The 26,370-nt window shown below is 43.9% G+C and overlaps 1 protein-coding gene across 3 annotated transcripts in view; it reads left to right on the top strand.

Moving 5' to 3' along the window:
- The window catches only part of LOC126273123 (muskelin), a 129,762-nt gene extending 107,619 nt beyond the window's left edge, over positions 1-22,143 (top strand). For 2 of the 3 annotated variants that reach the window (XM_049976580.1, XM_049976578.1), the window contains exons 15-16: positions 1,040-1,142; positions 17,815-22,143. In XM_049976580.1, coding sequence (XP_049832537.1) covers positions 1,040-1,142; positions 17,815-18,009 — 298 coding nt within the window. In that variant the 3' untranslated portion in view covers positions 18,010-22,143. The remainder of the gene's footprint in view (positions 1-1,039; positions 1,143-17,814) is intronic. The other variant, XM_049976581.1, reaches the window with a different exon arrangement.
- The last annotated feature ends 4,227 nt before the right edge of the window (positions 22,144-26,370 follow it).

Here is a 26,370-nt window from a genome sequence, read left to right as displayed (position 1 = left end):
ACGAGTGACGTTGTTGACCACCGCCTGCAATGACGTCACCCGGCAGCAAACCCATAAGTTATTTGAACAATCAATTCCTCGGGAAAAGTTAAGGTCTCACAGATACTGATTTCTTAAAAAGTAATTTTCTTACATTTTCCCCCTTCTGTTGACGGTTCTTTACTTGGTTGAACAAGAACACTTTTATTGCCTGCAAAATAGGCTAATTATGTATTGTTGTTCACATGAAATGGTGTATCATTGTGAGCAAAACAAAGTTGGTTAGTCCACCTTTTGAAAGCACCATTGTTGTGTGTCTCCACATGTAAATTAACTGGTGGCCCTTCACTGATTTCTGGAATAGTTTAGTGAAACTTTCTGTAGCCTGTGCTTTTTATCTTTTTTAAAAATGAACTAATCAGATAGACAATGACAATTTTCCATTAAAATGTAACTTCTGTAATAGAATGTTATGCTTTTGGTAACTTTTTGATTACAGTCAGTATTATTTTTTATAATTTAAAAATTTGTTCATTTCATAAATGTATGATATCTGACTCACTAGAGTGGCACTCTTGAATGGCATACTTTTTGATTGGCTATTTATTCTATTATTGAACTGGTGCATGGTAATCTGTAAGTACATTTCAGCCCAGATATTTTGCAAATGATGTGAGATGAGAAATTGGTTGGTGGTTCAAGAATTTGTTCAGTTACCTTTACTTGTCTGGAAAAAGTACTCTGACGTATAATCAAGAATATTATGCATTTTAGCACAATGCATTTTTAGTGTCCTGTTGGGAATATTAACAGTGGCATGAAAACTGTTACGTTGGGCCTTGATTATTTTACTTATTTCAGGTGACATCAGCTGCTAAAAATAGTTTAATTACACCTATGAAATTTAGCAGGGAAAGTATCAAGATAAACACGAAGTGTTTGGAGAATTGTTTTGGAGAAATTTATTATGTAATGATGTTGCAAGTTGTCATCTTTTTGCATTGAAAATGTCTGCTTTGTGTTTTCACTAGTCACTTAACTCTTACACTCAATTTTCCAGGTTCAAGGAGCTTGCTTTGAAAAATAGCATGGCAGCTCTTCATTATCTCCAAACAACATTATCTGAGATAATAGATCACAGCGATGAGGAACAGACAAAGGAGGTAAGATGAATTGCTGAAAGATGTTGGTTATCAGAGCTTTATCAGTCTTATTATGAAGTTCTCATTACATCCCTTACATTTTCAATGGGTTATGATTGAGTAGGCTCAGGTATTAATATTGAAATTGATTACATTTCCCCAAATTTATTATTGTATGATGTGGATGGGAAGTTTGAAATTTTCTCTTACCACTGAGACTACTGTTCATAAGCCGGAAACGCCGAATATTGGAGAGAAGTTTTGTCCATTCTTGGAGACTATTAATGGAAAAAATTCTTGCTACAAAGGCTTTGAGCTCCACATCTCTCTTCTTAACATGGGCTTGTGAGTCCTTCAGGTTTGGTGTCAGTTGTTGTTTCTCTGTCTCTGCCTAGAAACAAGGCATATCTTATGATTAGTGAACAAGTATAGTAGGAACAAAAATTCTTACATTCAAAGCAAAATTGATTAATATCCCGCCCCCTCTCCTCCCCCTATCGCCCCCTCTCCTCCCCCTCTCGCCCCCTCTCCTCCCCCTCTCGCCCCCTCTCCTCCCCCTCTCGCCCCCTCTCCTCCCCCTCTCGCCCCCTCTCCTCCCCCTCTCGCCCCCTCTCCTCCCCCTCTCGCCCCCTGTCCTCCCCCTCTCGCCCCCTGTCCTCCACCTCTCGCCCCCTCTCCTCCCCCCTAGCCCCCTCTCCTCCCCCCTAGCTCCCTCTCCTCCCCCTAGCCCCCTCTCCTCCCTCTCTCGCCCCTCTCCTCCCCCTCTCGCCCCTCTCCTCCCCCTCTCGCCCCTCTCCTCCCCCTCTCGCCCCTCTCCTCCCCCTCTCGCCCCTCTCCTCCCCCTCTCCTGCCCCTCTCCTCCCCCTCTCCTCCCCCTCTCCTGCCCCTCTCCTCCCCCTCTCCTGCCCCTCTCCTCCCCCTCTCCTGCCCCTCTCCTCCCCCTCTCCTGCCCCTCTCCTCCCCCTCTCCTGCCCCTCTCCTCCCCCTCACCTGCCCCTCTCCTCCCCCTCTCCTGCCCCCCTCCTCCCCCTCTCGTGCCCCCCAATCTCGTGCCCCCCCACTCTCGTGCCCCCCTCTCCTCCCTCTCTCGCCCCTCTCCTCCCCCTCTCCTCCACCTCTCCTCCCCCTCTCCTCCACCTCTCCTCCACCTCTCCCGCCCCTCTCCTCCCCCTCTCCTGCCCCTCTCCACCCCCTCTCCACCCCCTCTCCACCCCCTCTCGTGCCCCCCTCTCGTGCCCCCCTCTCGTGCCCCCCTCTCGTGCCCCCCCTCTCGTGCCCACCCTCTCGTGCCCCCCTCTCGTGCCCCCCCCTCGTGCCCCCCCCTCGTGCCCCCCCTCTCGTGCTCCCCCTCTCGTGCCCCCCCTCTCGTGCCCCCCCTCTCGTGCCCCCCCTCTCGTGCCCCCCCTCTCGTGCCCCCCCCCTCTCGTGCCCCCCCTCTCGTGCCCCCCCTCTCGTGCCCCGCCCCCTCTCGTGCCCCGCCCCCTCTCGTGCCCCGCCCCCTCTCGTGCCCCGCCCCCTCTCGTGCCCCGCCCCCTCTCGTGCCCCGCCCCCTCTCGTGCCCCCCCCTCTCGTGCCCCCCCCTCTCGTGCCCCCCCCCTCTCGTGCCCCCCCCTCTCGTGCCCCCCCTCTCGTGCCCCCCCTCTCGTGCCCCCCCTCTCGTGCCCCCCCTCTCGTGCCCCCCCTCTCGTGCCCCCCCTCTCGTGCCCCCCCTCTCGTGCCCACCCTCTCGTGCCCCCCTCTCGTGCCCCCCTCTCGTGCCCCCCTCTCGTGCCCCCCTCTCGTGCCCCCCCTCTCGTGCCCCCCTCTCGTGCCCCCCCTCTCGTGCCCCCCCTCTCGTGCCCCCCCTCTCGTGCCCCACCCCCTCGCGTGCCCCCCTCTCGTGCCCCCCCTCTCGTGCCCCCCCTCTCGTGCCCCCCCCTCTCGTGCGCCCCCCTCTCGTGCGCCCCCCTCTCGTGCGCCCCCCTCTCGTGCGCCCCCCTCTCGTGCGCCCCCCTCTCGTGCGCCCCACCCTCTCGTGCGCCCCACCCTCTCGTGCGCCCCACCCTCTCGTGCGCCCCACCCTCTCGTGCGCCCCACCCTCTCGTGCGCCCCACCCTCTCGTGCGCCCCACCCTCTCGTGCGCCCCACCCTCTCGTGCGCCCCACCCTCTCGTGCGCCCCACCCTCTCGTGCGCCCCACCCTCTCGTGCGCCCCACCCTCTCGTGCGCCCCACCCTCTCGTGCGCCCCACCCTCTCGTGCGCCCCACCCTCTCGTGCGCCCCACCCTCTCGTGCGCCCCACCCTCTCGTGCGCCCCACCCTCTCGTGCGCCCCACCCTCTCGTGCGCCCCACCCTCTCGTGCGCCCCACCCTCTCGTGCGCCCCACCCTCTCGTGCGCCCCACCCTCTCGTGGCCCCACCCTCTCGTGGCCCGACCCTCTCGTGGCCCACCCGACCCTCTCGTGGCCCACCCGACCCTCTCGTGGCCCACCCGACCCTCTCGTGGCCCACCCGACCCTCTCGTGGCCCACCCCCCCCATCTCGTGCCCCCCCTCTCGTGCCCCCCCCCCTCTCGTGCCCCCCACCCTCTCGTGGGCCCCACCCTCTCGTGGCCCCACCCTCTCGTGGCCCCACCCTCTCGTGGCCCCACCCTCTCGTGGCCCGACCCTCTCGTGGCCCACCCGACCCTCTCGTGGCCCACCCGACCCTCTCGTGGCCCACCCGACCCTCTCGTGCCCCCCCCCCTCTCGTGCCCCCCCCCCTCTCGTGGCCCCCCCCCTCTCGTGCCCCCCCCCTCTCGTGGCCCCCCCCCCTCTCGTGGCCCCCCCATCTCGTGGCCCCCCATCTCGTGCCCCCCCTCGTGCCCCCCCCCTCGTGCCCCCCCCCTCGTGCCCCCCCCCTCGTGGCCCCCCCCTCGTGGCCCCCCCCTCTCGTGGCGCCCCCCTCTCGTGGCCCCCCCCCTCTCGTGGCCCCCCCCCCTCTCGTGGCCCCCCCCTCTCGCCACGGATGCAACCACCGTGATGCTCCAGACAGAACCTGGATTCATCCCAAAAAATGTTTTGCCATATGTGCACCCAGGTTCATCGTTAAGTACGCCATCACAGGCACTCCTGCCTGTGATGCAGCGTCAAGGGTAACCGCAGCCATGGTCTCTGAGCCGATAGTCTGTGCTGCTGCAAACGTCATCGAACTGTTCGTGCAGATGGTTGTCGTCTTGCAAATGTCCCCATCTGTTGACTCAGGGATCGAGATTTGGCTGCACGATCCGTTACAGCCATGCAAATAAGATGCCTGTCATCTTGACTGCTAGTGATAAGAGGCTGTTTGGATGCAACACAGCATTCCATAATACCCTCTTGAACCCACCGATTCCATGTTTTGCTAACAGTCATTGGATCTCAACCAACGTGAACAGCAATATTGCTTTACAATAAACCGCAATCGCGATAGGCTACAATCCAACCTTTATCAAAGTCGGAAAACCTGATGGTATGCATTTCTCCTCCTTACATGAGGCATCACAACAGTGTTTCACCAGGCAACACCGGTCAACTGCTGTTTATGTATGAGAAATCAGTTGGAAACTTTCCTCATGTCAGCACTTTGTAGGTTTCGCCACTGGCACCAACCTTGTGTGAATGCTCTGAAAAGCTAATCATTTGCATATCACAGCATCTTCTTCCTGTCGGTTAAATTTCGCGTCTTTAGCACGTCATCTTTGTGGTGTTGCAATTTTAATGGACAGTAGTGTACTTGTATTTGCTAAAAATTCACCTGGTGTTTTAACTAAGCTTTTTATTCATGAAGAGAAGGGTGGTACATTGTGGGCAACACTGAAGAAAGCTTTACAAGAAGAATTAGATGTGAAAAGGAGTGCTGTCTTGACACAAATAAGAGTCACTTCAAGAACATTTTCTTGTAATGAAAGAAATTGCCAGCCATGCCAATATACTGAGTCACTATTTTAGTTTGTGATGGATGGAATAGAAGATGATTTAGATGCAAAACTTTTACTTTACAGTGATGGAAGTGTGAAAGAGTTTAAGGAAAAAATGAGGCATTACAAGAGAGCTGTGAAATCATTGCTCGGAAGGAATAACAAAAGCTACAGCAACGAAAATTTTGGAAACCACAGTAAGAAATACGCCACAGACTCAGGTAACAAGATAATAAGTGTACAGCTTGGGATCCAAATAAAAAGTTTTTCAGTTGTTATGCTATTGGCCACAGATCAAGTAATTGCAACCACAAGAGCAAGGGAATGACATGCTTCAGTTGCAACAAGTCTGTCGCCAGAACATCTGAATGCGTGAAGGAGATGAGTAAGCAAAAGGCAACCATGAATGCAAACCTAACCATGAATGCAAACCTGTTAAGAAAAGTATTTGCAAGAGTAATTTAAAAAAAATGAGTAAGTGACAGAGAGGTGAAGCTGCTAATTGACTGCGGCAGTCAACTTAATTTCTTGCGACAGTCGTGCTAAGAAATAAAATGGTTTTGTTCTTAGGCAGTACTGGTTTCACAGCACTTACAGCTGCATCTTCTGGTGCAAATTTGAGTCCAGTCATGGTACATGAAACATATTATGGGAAGACCCAGAATTCAAAATTAGTCCAATGCAACAGATTATCTGAAAAAAGATGTATGTTGGCTTGTTTGTGGGAAGAGACCAAACAGCAAGGTCTTCAGTCTCATCGGATTAGGAAGGACAGGGAAGGAAGGCAGCCGTGCGCTTTCAAAGGAACAATCTTGGCATTTGCCTAGAGTGATTTAGGGAAATCACGGAAAACCTAAATCAGTATGGCCGGACGCGGGATTGAAATGTCATCCTTACGAATGCGAGTCCAGTGTGCTAACCACTGCACCACCTCACTCAATAAAGATGTATGTCCTAAAAGTAATAACATATGCTGGAGAATGCTCCCATAAAATCAAGTGTCAGCAGGCAGATGTGAACAACCCCTACCTAATGGTGACTAGGTAACATTGTACCAGCTAAAAGCTTTTTTGTGGTAAAACAGCAGTATGTCAAGGAAAATGGATGACAGTATGAGAATTTCCATCAAAACCAAACACAGAGGTGTGCAGGAAGGACACGTAAGAATGGCAAAAGTACTGCTGGTGGACCGGCTACAAGATATCATATGACAGTTGATGTTCATCTATACAACTTCACATTCAGTTTTGTGGGATCGATCTCCTACATATCATTTTTTGCAGATAATCTACTGTATGGGATTATGAATGCTGAGTGTTTGTAATATTTTATGTACAGCGTGACTTGGCTGCAATTTGCACCTAAAGAAGCATCTGCAAGTGCTGTGAAACTGGTAGTGCCTACAAATATAAGGATTTTACAGCTGAAGCAGTTTTATTTCTCAACATGATCAGGGTCTATATGACCCGGGACAACCGGGAGATCCAGGAAAAACCTGGGAATTTATTCATCCGGGAATTTTTTAGAATTCTGGGAATTTTTCATTGTTTTAGTTTTTGTAACTTTGACTAGTAAGAACCAATACTCTAACAAAGAATATTAATGTATTTCGCTACTGCAGAATAATACTGCAGCAGTAAAACACGAACGAGAGAGAGAGAAAAAAAAAAAGAAAATAAAACTTAAGTTGCAAAGTTAATGCACCATATACAAGAACAAAACACAGTGCTCATACAAGTGTCTGCCAAGAACAAAATGTGTCAAAGCCTTTAGGAAGACTATGCAGTATTTCATAACAACAAATTGCCTCTGATGAACGTGACTTCACAACTGTTTACAATAGATTCGTTTGAGCGGTTGCGAGCGAGCGTATTTGCATGTGCAGTTGTCGCGCGTATGACTAGTACCTTCTCCCACTTCTGACTACAGAAGTGTGGCAGCTGTACGAGCAATTGCAGCAAGCAGCCGGATGCTACCCAGTAAAATATTGCTGGTGGAAATAAATGACTAACAGGAAACTAAGATTACGTATTGTCTTCTCCTTGTATCGAAGAAAATGAAGTTTTGACAAAACAATTTTGGCCAGACCACTACACTACTAAGGGCCAATTATACAGTCACCGGCTAGTAGCTGCTCAAGTTCTATTCTGGGAGTAGTGTGGAAAACGCGTTGTACAAACACGTAATAACGCCTAACCAGAGAACAAATGCGGGATAACTAATCCAGTGATTGTTGCAGGGTTAGTGAAGTTAACCAGAGAATAAATTTTGACACTAGCAGGAATAGTTACAGAATTAGTGATGACAAGATTGTTTCTTAGAACGAGGAAGGAGAAGAAACGGAGTCTCTCACAAATTAACAGAAGAATGATTTCAAATTTATATAAAAATTTCGTACTGCTACTTTTCGATCTCATGCTTCAGAAGCTAGAGAGTATGAAATGTGAAACTATTTCCTAACATGAAACTTTTTGCTTTTAGTAGGCATTTGATATTGGTTCTTCATGAATTATATTCTGTCGTGTTATAAAAATGACCATTTTTGCCAAAACAGTCTCGTTTATTTGGTGTGTGTAACAATTGCTGCAATATTAGGCCGGCCTATTTCGTTTTATCTAGCACACAGTGACAAAATACACATAATCAGATTGAGAAACCACACCAGTCTTGGGTACATTTGTATTAACAGCATTTGTGGGAGTAGACAATGACATTTCGTTTTTGCATGTAGCAAAATGTTGACGAACTTTGATGAGGTAATATATTCTTTCCCAGAAAGGAAAGTGCGCTATAAAAAGCCATGGCAAGATTGGAGAGAAAAAAAATGCTAGGATTTCAGGATTGAGGAAATGTGTACTGTCTTGCTTGTCTCTTGTTTTTACTCATTTTATGTATCCAATATTTAATTTTATGTCACTCAAAACTGCAAATTATTAGCTAATAGACAATAAAGACTGCAAATTTTCTGAAGAATGCTTGTTCTCCCATCCACTATTAATTTTTTTAAAGAGGGGCAGGATGTCAAACCGACCGACTGGGAGCAGGAGAGGCACCACAGGACATTTTAATTTCCACTGGCCTGAATATAGTTTGATGGCACCTATTACAAAATATTACTTGTTTGAATTTCACAGAGCGAAATTCAGAGACATGCTATAGAAGAGTGCTGTGTGAAGAGGTGTGGCACTGCACTTCGGCACACGTAACACGAAATAAAATGTCTTACCTTCTCTCGATCATATATGTTTTATGTATCCAACTCGTCAGAAAGATGTGCGCTACAAAATGAAGATATTTTTGAAAAGTCGATTTTTTAAATTTTTGATGTGCTACCTCTAACGCTCGAGGGAGGGGTAATGCCCCAGTTCAGAAATATCATAGATCCAGACCTGATGCACAGAGCAGTCTGAGTTGTTGTTTGGAGGTGGTAGTCTGCACGTGACACGTGTTTACGTTAAGTGATTTTGCTGTTTCCTCTTCGTTTATTGCTCTCACTTCAAATTAAAGCAAAACAGATTTCTGTGGCTGGGATCTATCAAGTGAATTAAAATACATTCACATAATTATGGAAGGCTAAAATATGTTAATTGTTTCAGATTTTATTTTGTTTCCACCTTTCTGACAGTCAGGCTTAAAATTGCCTTGCAGAACAATGAAGTTATTTTTGTTGGTTTGTTAAAGAAATTTGGCTTTCATTAATCTTTCCTGCTGAGACAGTCAATTTATTTGAAACGAATTGTTTAATTCCAAACTATTGACTAGTTTCAACTGTTTGCTACATTTCAAGTTCATGTTTTCATCTTCTAGCGCACGTGGTATGCCATAATAAAGAACCAGACATGAGATATTGCGGTACTGGTACTCCAAGAAAATGTACATCTGAATCTGGACATACGAATGTGCACGTTAAGCCGAATTCTGCATTTTAGTCTGGTTCACAAAAATCCCATGCTGTTGGAGTATCCTGTAATGTCTTGTTTCTTTTATGACGTAATGTAAGATCTTTTAATGTTTTACACATATGAACGTACGGGCTTCCTGAGTCGTCATAGCTGCACAAGCATGGGAACGCCTGCCATCTGGCGCAACTGCTGAAACGAATCTATTTTTAACAGGTGATGGAAAAATATTTCAAATTGTTGTTTGAAAAGCGTTACTTTCAAGTAAATTAAATTTCCTTTTACACAAGATGTACTCTGTGTGCGAATGTCCGATGAATTTCTTAAATCGGAGCATTTGAGTCTCATTCAAAATTCAAATCTTTGAGAATGACTATTTAGAATATTTTCGAGCCCAGAAGATCAGACATTTATGTCGTTGTTAAAAATTTTGCCAGCACATTTGTGTGCGCAAAACAGGTCAACATTATAAGTGAAAGCTTTTCTTTTCTTGTAACAACACTATGTACATTAATTTAAACCATTACCTTTTCCTATTTGTGTGCTTGCACTACTAAGCAGTGATGTTGCTATTGGCTGACTAAATCACGTGTCCTATGCTCTGAATATCTGCTGACATCGGCTGGCGAGATCGCTTGACATAAGCTACGACTGGCTTACAAAATTGCATTGCAATCTCGATTTCAATCCTTCAGAAAGTAACATGCAGTGTTTGGTGGAATTCGAATTTATACTTTTGTAATAAGAAAATATGCAGTGTACATGTTGCTGCACATCAGAACTCTTTTCAAAATGTGTCTTTTCCCCTGCATTTCGTTTTCTAAGGTGCCAGGAAATTCTATGCAGGTGTATAAAACTACAAGCATTGAAAGGATTGATAAATTTTACAGTTCCGAGGAAAAGTATACTGTTACTTAACATGGAAAAAGGTGTATTTTCATCCGGGAGAAAGTGTATTTTTAACCAGGAAATCCGGGAATTTCTTTTTCCTCATCCACATATACACCCTGATGATGTATTGTGGTTGTGGTTGCCCAGACAATACGCTGAGGTGACAATTGTCATGGGGTAGTGATATGCACATATATAGACTGCAGTAGTATCACGTACATGAGGCGTAAAAGGACTGCATTGGCGGGATTTGTCATTTGTACTCAGATGATTCAGATGGAAAGGTGTCCGACTTTATTATGGCAATACAATGGGAATTAACAGACTTTGAATGTGGAATGGTAGTTGTAGCTAGGCACGTGGGACATTCCATTTCAGAAATCATTAGTGAATTCAATATTCTGAGATCCACGGTGTCAAGAGTGTGCCAAGAATACCAGATTTCTGCATTACCTCTCACCACGGACAACACAGTGACTGACAGCCTTCTCTTAATGACCGAGAAAAGAGTCATTTACATAGATATGTGAGCAGACTAGCATTAGGACAGTGTGGTGAAATTTGGTGTTGATGGGCTACGGCATCAGATAACCGATGCGAGTGCCTTTGCTAACAGCATGACCTCTCCTGCAGGGCCTCTCCTGGGATCGTCACCATCTCGGTTGGACACAAGACGACTGGAAATTATGGCCTGGTCAGATGAGTCCCAGTTTCAGTTGATAAGAGCTGATGGTAGCTTTCAAGTGTGGTGCATATACTCATGAAGCCATGGACTCTAGTTTTCAGCAAAGCACTGTACAAACTGGTTGGGGTGCCATAATGGTGTGTGCTGTGTTTACACAGAATAAACTGGGTCCTCTCCACTGAACCAATCAATTACTGGAAATAGTTATTTCGACTACTTGGAGATCATTTGCAGCCTGTCACGGACTTCATGTTTCCACACAACGGTGGAAATTTTGTGGATGACAGTGAGCCATGTCATTGGACCACAATTGTTCACAATGGGTTTGAAGAATATTCTGGACAACTCGAGCGAATAATTTGGCCATCAGATCACCTCATGTGAAGTCGTCGAGCATTTATTGGACACGAGTGAGAGGTCAGTTCATGCACAAAACCTTGCACCAGCAACACATTCACAATTATGGATAACGAGCATGATTCTCAATCTGGCACACAGTTTTAACCTGCCAGAAAGTTTCACATCAGCACATACTGCGCTGTGAAAATTTCGTTCTGGAACCATGGCCCAGTTTATGGTTAAGGCATGTCTCCACAGTATTGTTTCTTCCAGGAACGCTGGTTTGCAGGTTCACAGTACAGCTGCTGTGAATTTTGGAGGGCAGGACAGAGGTACTGGTGGAAGTTAAAGCTACGAGGACGGGTCTTGAAATACGCTGGGATAATTCTGTTGCTAGAGCATGTAGTGATTCTTTCGCTCGCTCGCGCGCGCCCACCCACAGAATTAGTTGTAGTATTGGTGGATTCTACTTTTTCTTGTACTTTCTGCTCCACTAATTGGTGTAGCCTTTCCTTCAAACTGGTCAGTACAGATGCTGATAACCTCACTCTTGAGTGACCTACTACATACTACCACTTATCAGTGTTATCTTCCTTTGTATGATATATTCCCAATCTCTATATTCCTCTACAGTTTTTACAAACCCTTAAGTAACATGAAAGTTGTTCCTTGATGTCGCATCACCTTGTCCCTTCTTCTTGTAAGTATTTTTCACATCCCCTCAGTGATTCTGTAGAGAACTTCCTCATTTCTTATGAGCCCTCCAAATTTTCAGTTTGCTTCTATAGTACCAGATGTCAAATGCTTTTATTCTTTTCTCTTTCGTGTTTTCTCACAGTCAATGATACACTTGCATAAAAAATTAAAAAATAAAATAAATTAAAACTGTGCTCCAAATGTACATTCTCATAAATTTCTTCCTCAGATTAAGACTGATGTTTGGTACTAGTGGGCTTCTTTTGGCCAGGAATGTCATCTTTGCCTGTGCCAGTCTGCTTTTATACCCTCCTCGCTTCATTCATCATGTGTTATTTTCATTGCGAGGTGGTAGAATTCTTTCACTTCATGGTCTCCAATTTTGTGTGTGTGTGTGTGTGTGTGTGTGTGTGTGTGTGTGTGTGTGTGTGTGTGTGTCCCAGCAGATGCCACATTGTTATTAGGTACAGCTGTCTTCTTTGATTACTGAAACTTGATTTAGATTAAATTTACGTGAAAAGTTTTTTAATAATACTATAGGACATTACTGACAAAAGTAGGTGTCTCAGAAGATGGTTCTCACCAAACACCTAAATCTGACACTGTTACTTTATCAGCCTTTGTTAAGTAGTTGTTATTTTCCAAGATTTGTCCATTACTCTATTTTTCAGACTAATGAAATACAATGAATTTACATGGTACCAATAAATATGTGACCTTGAAATATTAAGGGGATCACACTCTTTAAAAGGGTATTCAGTGTTCTCTGTACCCTTGATAATTGCTGCAGTACAGTCAGTTGAATAACACTCATCAAATACTGGCATGCCACTTACTTAGATAACCAGTATGCCAGAAAAACTGGCTGCACTAAAGTTCAACATTACTGCATAACAACTGGCCTATCTGGGAAATTTTGCCTCTGCTCTGACAGCTCCATGTGGCCATGCCATGGCCTCTCTACTGCTGTGCACTTGAAAGTGTTTGCCCCATCGCAAAACACGCGATCTAGTGTTGTGCAATGTATACTCTAAACCCAAGTACGGAATTGCTTCCAGCATGTTGGGTCATGTGATATTTATGTATCTTTATTCTCCTGTCCACAGATAGCCTCTTCAGATATGAGGCATGGTCAGAACTTAAAAACTAGTCAGTAATAAAATAAAAACAACTAAAAAATATATTTGTTAATGGTTTAAAGTTTATTTTATTTTCAGAATTTTGTTCTTGTAGGGGTCTACAGTTTCATTATGTTTTAAGAATGAAAACCTGGTCCAATCAGGTTCTAATCTATTTATTGTCTTTGCTATTCACTAATTTTGACTACTGGTCATTTTCAAGGACCCCTCGCAAGTCTCAAGTCTCAAATATGACGTGAAGCTTGAGGCTTGTGATAAGTGTTTGAAAATGATTGATTGTCGAAATTAGCTAATAGCACAGGCAATAAATGGAATACAGAAAGATTCAGCTAAGCTATTCAGCTCATATATTTCGGGAAGCATTTAAGGTATTGTAATTCTGTTTTCACCCAAATGAATTGTAAGTCCTCAATGAATGACATAGTCTTTCTTCATAGCTAAATACAGAGATAACTGTATCAACGAAACAGATTGCTTCTTATGCAGAAGTTTCATACACAAATATCTAAATACATCATGTCAAATAAGGAAGAGTGTTGCCTGCTGCAATCCCAGTCTAAAAGGGGCACAGTGGATATATAACAGTCATTCTGTCTGTGACATTCACTTATATCAAGAGCTGGTTCGATTGGGGGGGGGGGGGGGGGGGGGGGGGGAGGAGGAGGAGAGTATTTCACAAACCAAGACAATCTTCTTTATGAAGACTGCAGAGGAATGCAAAGCAAACAGTTGAGTTGTATGCACAAAGGTATCCCACAAGATGGTGTCCAACAAGAATGACATTTCAACGATTGTGCATGTAATTTCTGAAATGGGGCTGGAATATGCGCAAGAGGGTAAGTAGCAAGCTTGCAACAAGTGGAGCTTCGTAAATAAATGTGCATGCAGCTATTGCTCATAATCTACATATTACATCTACATCTACATCCATACTGCGCAAGCCACCTGACGGTGTGTGGCGGAGGGTACCCTGAGTACCTCTATCGGTTCTCCCTTCTATTCCAGTCCTTAAACAAGAAAGAAAACTTGCTAGCATTTGGAGTTACCCTTTTATTATAAACAGAGAGTGCGTGCCCCACCCTCACCCTCACCCTCACCCTCACCCTCACCCTCACCCTCACCCTCACCCTCACCCTCACCCTCACCCTCACCCTCACCCTCACCCTCACCCTCACCCTCACCCTCACCCTCACCCTCACCCTCACCCTCACCCTCACCCTCACCCTCACCCTCACCCTACGCCGCCGCCGCCCCCTCAGCCTCACCCTCACCCTATGCCGCCACCGCCCCCCTCACCCTCACCCTCACCCTCACCCTATGCCGCCGCCGCCCCCCTCACCCTTACCCTCACCCTACGCCGCCGCCGCCGCCCCCTCACCCTCACCCTCACCCTACGCCGCCGCCGCCCCCTCACCCTCACCCTCACCCTACGCCGCCGCCGGCGCCGCCCCCTCACCCTCACACTACGCCGCCGCCGCCGCCCCCTCACCCTCACCCTACGCCGCCGCCGCCGCCCCCTCACCCTCACCCAACGCCGCCGCCCCCTCACCCTACGCCGTCGCTACCGCCCCCCTCACCCTCACCCTACGCCGTCGCTACCGCCCCCTCACCCTACGCCGTCGCTACCCGCCCCCTCACCCTACGCCGTCGCTACCGCCCCCCTCACCCTCACCCTACGCCGCCGCCCCGTCACCCTCACCCTACGCCGCCGCCGCCGCCCCCTCACCCTCACCCTACGCCTACGCCGCCCCCTCACCCTCACCCTACGCCTACGCCGCCCCCTCACCCTCACCCTACGCCGCCGGCGCCGCCCCCTCACCCTCACCCTACGCCGCCGGCGCCGCCCCCCTCACCCTCACCCTACGCCGCCGCCGCCGCCCCCTCACCCTCACCCAACGCCGCCGCCCCCTCACCCTACGCCGTCGCTACCGCCCCCTCACCCTCACCCTACGCCGCCGCCCCCCTCACCCTACGCCGTCGCTACCGCCCCCCTCACCCTACGCCGTCGCTACCCGCCCCCCTCACCCTCACCCTACGCCGCCGCCCCCGTCACCCTCACCCTACGCCGCCGCCGCCGCCCCCCTCACCCTCACCCTACGCCTACGCCGCCCCCTCACCCTCACCCTACGCCGCCGCCGCCGCCCCCCTCACCCTCACCCTCACCCTACGCCGCCGCCCCCCTCACCCTCACCCTCACCCTACGCCGCCGCCGCCGCCGCCCCCTCACCCTCACCCTCACCCTACCCCGCTCCGCCGCCGCCCCCTCACCCTCACCCTCACCCTCACCCTACGCCGCCGCCGCCGCCCCCTCACCCTCACCCTCACCCTACGCCGCCGCCGCCCCCCTCACCCTCACCCTCACCCTCACCCTCACCCTCACCCTCACCCTCACCCTCACCCTCACCCTACGCCGCCGCCGCCGCCCCCTCACCCTACGCCGCCGCCGCCGCCCCCTCACCCTACGCCGCCGCCGCCGCCCCCCCCCTCACCCTCACCCTCACCCTACGCCGCCGCCGCCGCCCCCTCACCCTCACCCTCACCCTACGCCGCCGCCGCCGCCGCCGCCCCCCTCACCCTCACCCTACGCCGCCGCCGCCGCCGCCCCCTCACCCTACGCCGTCGCTGCCGCCCCCCTCACCCTCACCCTACGCCGCCGCCGCCGCCCCCTCACCCTCACCCTCACCCTACGCCGCCGCCGCCGCCCCCCTCACCCTCACCCTCACCCTACGCCGCCGCCGCCGCCCCCTCACCCTCACCCTACGCCGCCGCCCCCGCCCCCTCACCCTCACCCTACGCCGCCGTCGTCGCCGCCCCCCTCCTACGTCGTCGCCGCCCCCTCCTACGCCGCCGCCGCCCCGTCAGCCTCTCCCTCCGCCTCTCCACACACATCCCTGCCTATGCCCCTACGTGGTGCTATCTAGTGTAGTCTAGTCAACACAAAGGATAACTCCGGAAGCTAGTAAGTTTTCTTTCTTTTGTGGGTGCCTGTTGACAACTCTGCACTTCTGCTTTTCAGTGATTGGTCTCCTTTAAACCTAAAGCATTTACAATTTTCAATGGGTAAAAGACATCCACAATTTCTTACTGAAGTGATACTGGCTTTCCTAGTGATAGTATCACTTGACATATGTAAATGTGTGTGGTACCAGGAAGATGAGTGCTTGGCTCGTTACTCTCTTGTGTCCAGGAAAGCACCCATCCAGCTCTTACCTGGTCATTGGATAGAACATTGAAGAAGTTATCAGATGACCTGCATGTGTGCTTGACTTGACACAATTGGCAGTTTTTCTCTGGAGTAAACTCAAAGATAAAGCTCATGCACAACCCAAGAGGCTTAAAACACTGCATTATGGCAGCATATGCAGTGATATCCAATGTATTTCTCCAGCCTGTCCAAAGTCCTTGTACTTGACTGCAAATGTGTATTTTAGTAGACTGAGGGCATTTTGAACATCTGATGATGTGAATAGAATTTTAAGGAAGTGTTTATGTCCACATTCCTGTGTGATGTCATTATAAACTCATGACACTATGTCATTATTTAACAGACCTTAAACTTCAGTTACTCGTTTTACAAGTCCATCCAGTTTTTGATGTGCACCTTTCTTTCAAGGCTCTGGCAGAATGAAGAGAACTACTACCACAGTTAACTACTGAATCATACTTAGATGTGTGTGCCTTGCCTTCCAATTGGTGTGTCAGTCCAAGTGCATGTAGCTGTGTGTCATTAGTATCACTTTTAATTAATCTTATTTCCATCATTCTTTTTCTTCAACTTGACTGTCTTAGGTGTGCCAAGCTGGAGTGCTGCATCAGCTTCACAGAACAGTTCCGTAAAAAATCATGAACTTTCAAAGAAAAACAGCATTTGGTTCCATGTTCGAAACCAGTAAATACTATGTTCTAAATATTGTAATTTCTCTGAAACTACTGATCAGGTTTTGAAGAATGAAATTCTTTTCAATTTCTCTCACTATACATCATTTAGTTTCCCACATTTCATTTGGGTAAAAACAAGAGTATATGTTTATTGGTTCGCCCTCTCTAATCACCATGCAATTCTAAACATTGTAATATTGTGGAACAAACTTCTTCGTACCTGATGCATTACAGTTCTGCTGCATGGCATTTTAGTCTGTCTAATATTAAATATATTCCTCACTCCACTCAAATTAATAGATGCAAACCAGTTTGAGATTTCAGTAGAGATTATGGTCACTGGGCACCAGGTTATAACTGTAATCATTCTTTATATGTTTATTTTTTTATTCTCTGCATATCCTGAGGCACACATTCCCTTCCACCCATTTTTTCTCTTACTAAACAAAAATGTCCCAGAATTTATTAGTAAATGAACTGGTTAGCTTCTATGTGTAATCTGATATTTTTGATGATTAGTTCGATTTCAAAATAAGTATAGTGTTCTTAGTAATATAATGACAACAGAGCAGTAGTAGCAGTGGTGGTGGCATTGACGATGACAGTGACAATAAACAATAGCTTCAACAACTCTAGTTCTTTGAATAAGTGTAATTTTTCTCTTTGGATTCAATTACTTTAGTATTACACATAGACTCTGTTGTCAGTGGCTAATATTTACTCAATTCATAACAAATGTGCAGCAAATTTGTTGTTCTTTTTTATACCCTACTTGAGTTTGGATTTAAATACTTGGTATAATGGCACTGACAGATGTTTATTATTCGTTTTGCTTTTCTTTTTTAATTCTGAGTAATTCACTGTGGAATTTCTAATGCCAAGGTGGAATTGAATTCAATAAAATCTTGTTTTAGATTTGTTTGGTAGGCTGTTTCTCTTTCAGACTTTACATTAAGAAATAATATTTTAAACATAGGTCACTGTGATAAAGTATTGTATTCAGCTGTAGTCTTATTTAATGCAATCTCTTACTTACAGTGCAAAGAAAATCCTATTTTTTAAACAGAGCTAATATATCAATAGTATATGTGCCAGGGACTTCTTGTTTCTACAACTTAGTTCTTGGAAAGGATAACTAAAATCTGATATTAAATATTAGGATGCAGAATTTTTTGTAATTTTCTTTTTAGTTGTATTTGTTTACTTCAAGTACTAATTCAGTTTAAAGGAATGAATTTTATCTATTTAAGTTCCAGTTGTTAACGTCAGTCCTTTTCCGAGAACAAGATGACAGTACCTTTGGTTACAAGAAAAGTGTTACTGAAGAAGAAGATCAGCTGGAATGCCATCGTAGGAGATCCCAGTTATTTGATCAACTTGTAGCTTTCTTCCCAGAAAATATGACTCAGCCAAGAGGTAACTTAATTGATCTAATTCAACTGTGATCCCAGCAAATATTTCGACAAATTTCTTTCTCATATGTACTATGTTGTGAACTGTCTTATGTTTCTGAAAATGCTCATCTTTCGGAGCCTCTTCAGCTCAGAAAAAAAGTTTTTGAGGCATGTTGTGGATATATTGTAACATAATGTAAATAGGTGTATAGTGGAGGCGTAGATCATTGATCACAAAACCCAAGACTGTAAAAAGTATATCTCAGGTATGCATCATTGTAAAATACTGTAATTATGTAAAATTGTCAAAATATTTTTAACATCCTTCATCTGGTACTTGTTGTATAAAATGTCTAGGTTATAAATGAAACCAGTCAGACCGACCTCAAGCATACTGTTTTCTATAAATAAGTTTATTGTATTGTATACATAAAACTTTTAAAAAAATCCTATAGCTTCCTGTTTAATGGTTTAATCATAAATGTATCATTTGTTATATGACTGTAGTGACTGTAATACAATACAGTCACAGGCATTTATGTCTCTAAATGAGTATCTTATTTTGCGTATTAAGTATTATGTTTGGTTACTGAACTAAAACCAGCATCTGGTGTAAAGTAAGTGGAAAGTTTCTGGAAAGCTTATGACTTAAGGTTTTTGTTCTCACATCTAATATCCAATATCTATTACTGTTTCAGTCAACTTAAAAAAAAAAAATAACGCCCTTCCTCGTGGTTTATTTGGTATTTCATGATCATCTGCTGAAATAAGAATCATTATTATTTTGCAATGTTTGTGACAACATTCAGTTGTGTGTACTTAACTCGGTGGTCGGTAACAGCTTTGAAATTAAAAAGGTGAGGATTTAGATAAGTAAATGGAGGGATGTATTACGTGTGTGTGTGTGTGTGTGTGTGTGTGTGTGTGTGTGTGTGTGTGTGTGTGTGCGTGAGAGAGAGAGAGGCCTTACCAAATGGCGAATAATGGTTATATATTTGGACACATTTGTTTTGACCAAATTTATAAAAGTGTTACTGAGACTGTCATGGATGCAAACATTTCCTTTGTGCCTTTTCACAGTAATTTATTACTGACAAGGCAGCAAAGTAATGCGAAAATTGTCAGATTAGACTACTGTATTTAGTTCGGACTGCACCATGCTATAGTGTGTGTGACAGAAGTTATATTCCATAATTTTACTTAGTACTACAGAAAATATGTGTTGGGAGATATTTGTGAAAAAAATCTTAGTTTCTTGCAATTTAAGTCAAATATATCAGAGGTCAAAAGTATCTGTTATTGATCAGCATACAAACATGTAAGACATCTGTCACAAGTATTGATAAAACATAAAGTAGGCATAGTTACTAAAGAGAAAGAAATTAGATTATTGTCAATTAAATGTAAACTTGTCAGAGTCTGATTTTATTATCTTTGTTTTTGCACTGAAGATGCTGTGTGTAAAAATGCAAATTGAAAGCAAGTAGTGGGAGAGGCTGAGTGAATCAGAAACCAGTGAAGAAAACCATGTTTTAAACATATGACTAATGAGATGGGGGGGGGAGAGAGAGAGAGAGAGAGAGAGAGAGAGAGAGAGAGAGAGAGAGAGAGAGAGACAGAGAAAATAAGAAATAAATTTGGAGATTCTTACCATTTTACTTTTAGTACTGATGCTGCCTGAGCCTGATATATTTGCCCCTCTATTCAAACTGTATCTAATGAGGCAAATGTGAAAATCTTTATTAAGCATAAAAAATTATAGATTGGTAGCTATGCATGTTGATTTTGGAAATGAGCTCCTTATGTTTATTTGATTGTTTGCTTGTATTACTAATTTTCGAATACTACACAAGAAAAAATCATCAATAATGTTAAGTATGAGAGTGAGCTGGGTGTCACAGGGATGGAGCCCCTGAACTATTATTTGAAGTAAAAGACCGAATACTCTTCTGGGCATAGAAGCTTCTATTTTATGTTTCACTAAATTAAGCAAGGCAAGGGCCAAGACGGTTAATTTGAAAAGGATACAGATGATATTGTTCACCATTCTTGTACAATCAGAGTTTCTGCTCCATCTCCGATGACTGTCAGTGGTACATTGAACCATTATTATCCTCTCTCTCTCTCTCTCTCTCTCTCTCTCTCTCTCTCTCTCTCTCTCTCACACACTCTCACACACACACACACACACACACACACACACACACACACACACACACACACACACACACACACACACACATTATTTGTGAGACAGTGTATGGTGAAGTATCTAATTATAAGTTCTCATATGTGTTGTATTGTCTATGCAAACAATTACTGTGATAAATTTGAGTCTTATATTACTATTTTAATGGGAGTGTGAGTATGTTTGCTGAACATTTGCTCTGAAAATTCTTTGAAAATCTGTTGCCAAGTATATAGTCGCATTGAGTATTTAGTCATTAATGTAAAATATGTTTGTAAATCACAGCACCAATCAGTAAACCTTAGGCTGACCTAGTTATTTCCATCAGATCCTGTGAGTTATGGTTTAAAATGTGCACATCTCAAACCATTACTCGCAGCACCTGATAGAGGCAACTCATTCAGTTGTCAAAATAGTGTGCATGAAAACAGAATGTTGGTCACCTGAAATTGTTCCTTTCGTCAGTCATAGTGGGTTAACTGCAGAAATTATATTCAATGCTTGGTCTTTATTGTCTCATGAAGGCAGTGATACTAGATTAAATACAAGGAAATGATAACTCACAGATACAGTGTTTCTAACAACATTTGTGTAGAGTTACCCACACTCCTGTCCATATGTTGCTGGATAATGTCTATCCCAATTTACTCCAAATGTTATTGTCTTCCAACTTTGTGGATGAAGTTTCTCCCATCTGCTGCATGGGATTTATCTGCTTACTGAGGTATTATAAGCCTTCCATTGAGTTAGTCTTCAAAATGTGCTTTATAAGAAACAGTACTGCTAAAAACTTCCTTTGTATGTGTTCTATCAATTTGTCCAGTTGTGTATCTAGCTCACACACAAATTTGAATTTTAAAAGCTATTATGAAATCATTGTTTTGTCCTTTTGCTTATCAATTTGTTTCACATTGTCAGTCATTATTTACAATATGGCAACCTCTTGCTATTTCTTTGGATGTTTTGGACATCTTGCTGATGTAATCTTGAAGTTACATTAGACATTAACCTTAGACTCCAAGTTACAGATACATGGGAATTGAGTTTTGAACATGGCACTGATTTCATTTAATTGTTTTCACATGCCACTTGCTAAAGACAATTTCTTCTGTAACTGGCATTCCTCTTCCTCATTTTATTGCCACATTTGTATTCTTCTATATGCTGTGACTTCTCATATTGACTATCTGTAGTAGTACTACTAGTACTACTACTGCTAATAATAATAATAATAATAATATGGCAGCAGATTTTCAACCAATTCGCAAATATTTGTTGGAGACTCCATCTGACACCTCACATTCCCAAGAAGATAAAGTTTTATAAAGCTCAAAAGGTTATGCCTGGTACTGATAAACTGATAGTTACGTAATTTTACAGTCTGATATGTGATATTAAAGAGTATAGTCTGGCCAAACAAAGTATATACTTGACAATGAAGAAAATTCTGAGTCATTTTATGTACAAAAGAGAAACAGATGTACTTTATTTACCGACAGCAAACAGAAATGTAGTACTAAGTGTAATGTCTTAAATCTTTGTTTTCCTTTCTGAGTAAGGTATACTAAAGAGTAAAAGCATACATCTGTATGCTCCCTGGAAATAATTTCAAAATGCAAAAACTTGAATGTGGATTGCAGAGTAATCATGTAGATATAGATGCTCCATTGTTCTTCCAGGTACACACTTTGCATGGCCAGGTTCTGTGTGTGGGGCTGCATTTAAATGTAAATATTTTGATTGTTTTACAAAACTTTGTAATACATTATAAGTATTGTTTAAACTGATTTTTAAATGTGTAAAGTAAGTTTATTTTAAAATCTTGCCGTTGTTGTGAAAAACATGCCCACATCAGCTGCCCAAAACTATTTATGCTATTAATTAATACAGTATTGATTTCACAAACCTACCAAGAAAACTGTAAGAACAATACTGTAGTGAAAGGTAAACTAGCAAACAGTATGTCTACTGGAAAATAAAAAGTTTTTTAAAAGTGATTACACTCTGCCTGTAGATGCTAGTAGACACTGTTTGACTCTTGTGACAGATGATAATATTTCAGGTAAGGAACCAGATCTATTTCTAGTTATAACTATTCTTATGATAATGGAAAGTCTGTGGTGGAATATGAATAATGAAATGAGTAAAGGTGGCAACTCACCAAGCATATGAAGTGCCATCGTGTATACCTAACCAGCTGATCAAGTTAGCTACTATTCAGCTTGCGTTGTCGTCATGACAGGAATCAGATTGAATCTACCATGATTGCCTATTTCTTTTTGCAGGACATAATTTGCAAGATAATAGACAATACCTTGGCACATACAGAGCCATATTTTTAATTCAGCTTTTAGATTAAGCACATTGTTCATTCACTAGACCCATAATGAAGGGTCCTTAAGGAATGAAACGTACAAGAAAAATAAAGATGCATAGTTAATGTTTACCTAAAAAGCTGATATGTTAATGTTCCTTCAGTACATCCTTAGTGAAATGATCCTCAAGGATATGAAATAATTCAAAAATTTTAAACATATTTTCATTTGAACGTTACTACAAAACTTATCAGAGACATGTAAATGTGTACACCTTCTTGCAAGAAAGATAATCATAGGTTATTGTAGCTAAGCACCATAAAGGTTGATAATGTTTACATTAGTTCTCTTTCCTCTACACAAACTTCAGAACTACACAGATGGAAACTTCCTCACTAGCACTAACACAACTATGACTCAGTTGCATTCCATTCAGCTTAAAGTAGTTAGTCTCTCTCTTGTTCTTTATTAATTTTTCGTTCTTCTGTCTTCTCATTTTTATCATTTTCTTTTAAGCTGTCACTCCCAATTTATGTCTTGCTTCTCCCCTCCCCTTAACATCTTAATAAAAAAGGAATAGTAACAAAATTTACACCAAAAGAATAGCATCCTCTCATTGCCCACCAAAACAGAATCAAATTAAGCATGGACGTGAAATTCCATATACAGCCATTGCATGGTGCCTTGATTTATGGGAGTCTGGTGAGATTATTTAATGTGAATGTGAAGATGATTAAGATGAAATGTGTAAAGGTGTTTAGGTGTGTAAGAAAAAACTAGCAGTCAAGATGAAAAATTACATTAACTCTTGTCGGAATTATCATTCTGTGTAGCTTACGTATGTTGTTGGGGTGATTACATATAGCGAAAGCCAAGACCATTTGATTTTAAGACCTTCACTCCAGACACTAGTTTCGACAGAATCGTGCCGCCATCTTCGGATTGGCATTAAACTTTGCGTATATGTTCACATACATGTGTTGTCGACAATTTTTGAACAAAGCGTCTGATCCAGTCTTGGAAAGTATCTTGTCACAAGAGGGCCACTTTTGGGGTTCTTCTGTGGGAGGTTCTGGGTTTGAGGGGATGAGGAAGTGGTTCTGGTTATTTGCTTCTGTATCAGGTCTGGAGGGTAGTTGTGGGATGCGAAAGCTGTCTTCAGGTTGTTGGTGTAATGGTTCAGGGATTCAGGACTGGAGCAGATTCGTTTGCCACGAAGACCTAGGCTGTAGGGAAGGGACCGTTTGATATGTAATGGGTTGCAGCTGTCATAATGGAGGTACTGTTGCTTGTTGGTGGGTTTGATGTGGACAGATATGTGAAGCTGGCCATTGGACAGATGGAGGTCAATGTCAAGGAAAGTGGCATGGGATTTGGATTAGGACCAGGTGAATCTGATGGAACCAAAGGAGTTGAGGTTGGAGAGGAAATTCTCAAGCTGTTCTTCACTGAGAGTCCTCCATGATAAGATTTACAGAAAATGATATATGAAGGAATGAGTGGCAACTACAGAGGTATATCTTTAATCAGTGTTGTGAGTAAAATCTTCTCAGGTATTGTTGAAAGGAAAGTGCGAGTATTAGTTAAGGATGAATTGGATGAAAATCAGTGTGGGTTTAGGCCTCTTAGAGGTTGTCAGGACCAGATCTTTAGCTTACGGCAAATAATGGAGAAGTGTTACGAGTGGAACAGGGAATTGTATCTATGCTTTACAGATCTAGAAAAGGCATATGACGAGGTTTCTAGGAGGAAGTTATTGTCTGTTCTACGAGATTATGGAATAGGAGGCAAACTTTTGCAAGCAATTTAAGGTCTTTTCATGGATAGTCAGGCAGCAGTTAGAGTTGACGCTAAATTGAGTTCATGGTTCAGAGTAGTTTCAGGGGTAAGACAAGGCTGCATCCTGTCTCCACTGTTGTTCATATTATTTATGGATCATATGTTGAAAACAATAGACTAGCTGGGTGAGATTAAGATATGTGAACACACAATAAGCAGTCTTGCATATGCGGATGACTTAGATGTGATGGCAGATTCGATTGAAAGTTTGCAAAGTAATATTTCAGAGCTAGATCAGAAATGTAAGGAGTATGGTATGAAGATTAGCATCACCAAAGCGAAAGTAATGTCAGTGGGAAAGTAATATAAACGGATCGAGTGCCAAATAGGAGGAACAAAGTTGGAATAGGTGGACAGTTTCGAGTACTTAGGATGCATATTCTCACAGGATGGCCACATAGTGGAAGAACTGGAAGCGAGGTGTAGTAAAGCTAATGCAGTGAGTGCTCTGCTAAGATCTATTCTCTTCTGTAAGAAGGAAGTCAGTACCAAGACTACGTTATCTGTGCTCCGTTCAATCTTTTGAACAACTTTGTTGTATGGGAGTGAAAGCTGGGTGGATTCAGGTTACCTTATCAACAAGGTTGAGGTTACGGATATGAAAGTAGCTAGGATGATTGCAGGTATTAGTAGATGGGAACAATGGCAGGAGGGTGTCCACAATGAGGAAATCAAAGAAAAACTGGGTTGGTGGGGTCATGTTACACACATGGGAGAAGCAAGGTTACCCAAGAGACCCATGGGTTCAGCAGTAGAGGGTAGGAGAAGTCGGGGCAAACCAAGGAGAAGGTACCTGGATTTTGTTAAGAATGATTTTTAAGTGATAGGTTTAATATCAGAAGAGGCACCAATGTTAGCACTGAATAGGGTATCGTGGAGGAATTTTATAAGGGGTGCTATGCTCCAGACTGAACACTGAGAGGCATAATCAGTCTTAAATGATGATGATGATGATGATGAGGAGGAGGAGGAGGAGGAGGAGGAGGAGGAATGAGTGGCAGTTGCAATGTAGTAGTCGAAATGGATGTTTAAAAGTGTTCTGCTCACTCTGGATCCTGAACAAGACCAGCCATATGTAATGTTGCTGAGTAAATGGTGGGAAATGTCTGTTTAAAAAATGTTGATGAAATGTCCACGCTGCTCTTCTTGCTGCTTCCTATCAAAAAGTTAAATGACTAATGGGAAAGTTAACCAGTATTGTTTCCACCAAAGATAGACTCATGGGCCCCCAAATGCATCTGCATGAATGGAAACTTGAATAATGCAAGAAGAACACTATTCACCAGATCCTTTAATGTGTGGTTGGATTTTAACTCTTGAAGTGCCAAAACTGTAAGATTTAAATCACCATGCCCATAAATTTTACGGGTTGTTACGTTTAATTTAGTGAAAACCATTGCAACGGTACTTTAATGTGTGTGGCCAGTAAACATATTACAGATGTTTAGTAACAGAATGTGTCCATAGATGGCTTGGCAGTACTGTTTACAGCATCGTAATTCATCTCAAAAATTCTCTTTGTATTCTCAGAATTCCTTATATTGCTGTTTCTTTGTAATCATGTTCCGTCAAGGTTTAGGAGATGAAGAAATTGTGGATTGATTAAAAATAGCAACACACTGGGTAATGTAGAGAGCTATCCAGATGATTCTGAATAAAGTGGTATGTTTCAAAGTATGTTTTCCCCTAATTAGCGACAGTGTATCACTGCTTGTAATTGTGCAGTGCACACATTTCTGCTGAACATGTTCCAGAAGGAAGAGAGTGAGAGTGGTAAGTCTTCTAGTAAAGAGAGTTGCTACCAGGGTGAATGGTGTGGTGTTGCATTATGGCTGGAACCTTGTTTCTAAAATTTACGTGCATTGACTGTAGACAGAGAGTAAGATATAATGTAGTACCCTAAAATTAAGTTTGAGTTTTCTTTGTATGACTTTTCTAGATTTTTAAACACAGATAAGTGATTTCTGTAACTGTAAACCAAACATGTGTATTTCAGTGAAATTCCTTTCACATGGTATTAAAGCAGAAAAGTGCAGCTTTAAAATGGTAGTAAATTTGTTACAATCCAGT

This window comes from Schistocerca gregaria, chromosome 5, assembly GCF_023897955.1.
Source record: "Schistocerca gregaria isolate iqSchGreg1 chromosome 5, iqSchGreg1.2, whole genome shotgun sequence".
In the NCBI taxonomy this organism is placed as follows: domain Eukaryota; kingdom Metazoa; phylum Arthropoda; class Insecta; order Orthoptera; family Acrididae; genus Schistocerca; species Schistocerca gregaria.
Note: the sequence above shows the minus strand (reverse complement) of the source record. Positions and strands in the feature narration are given on the sequence as shown.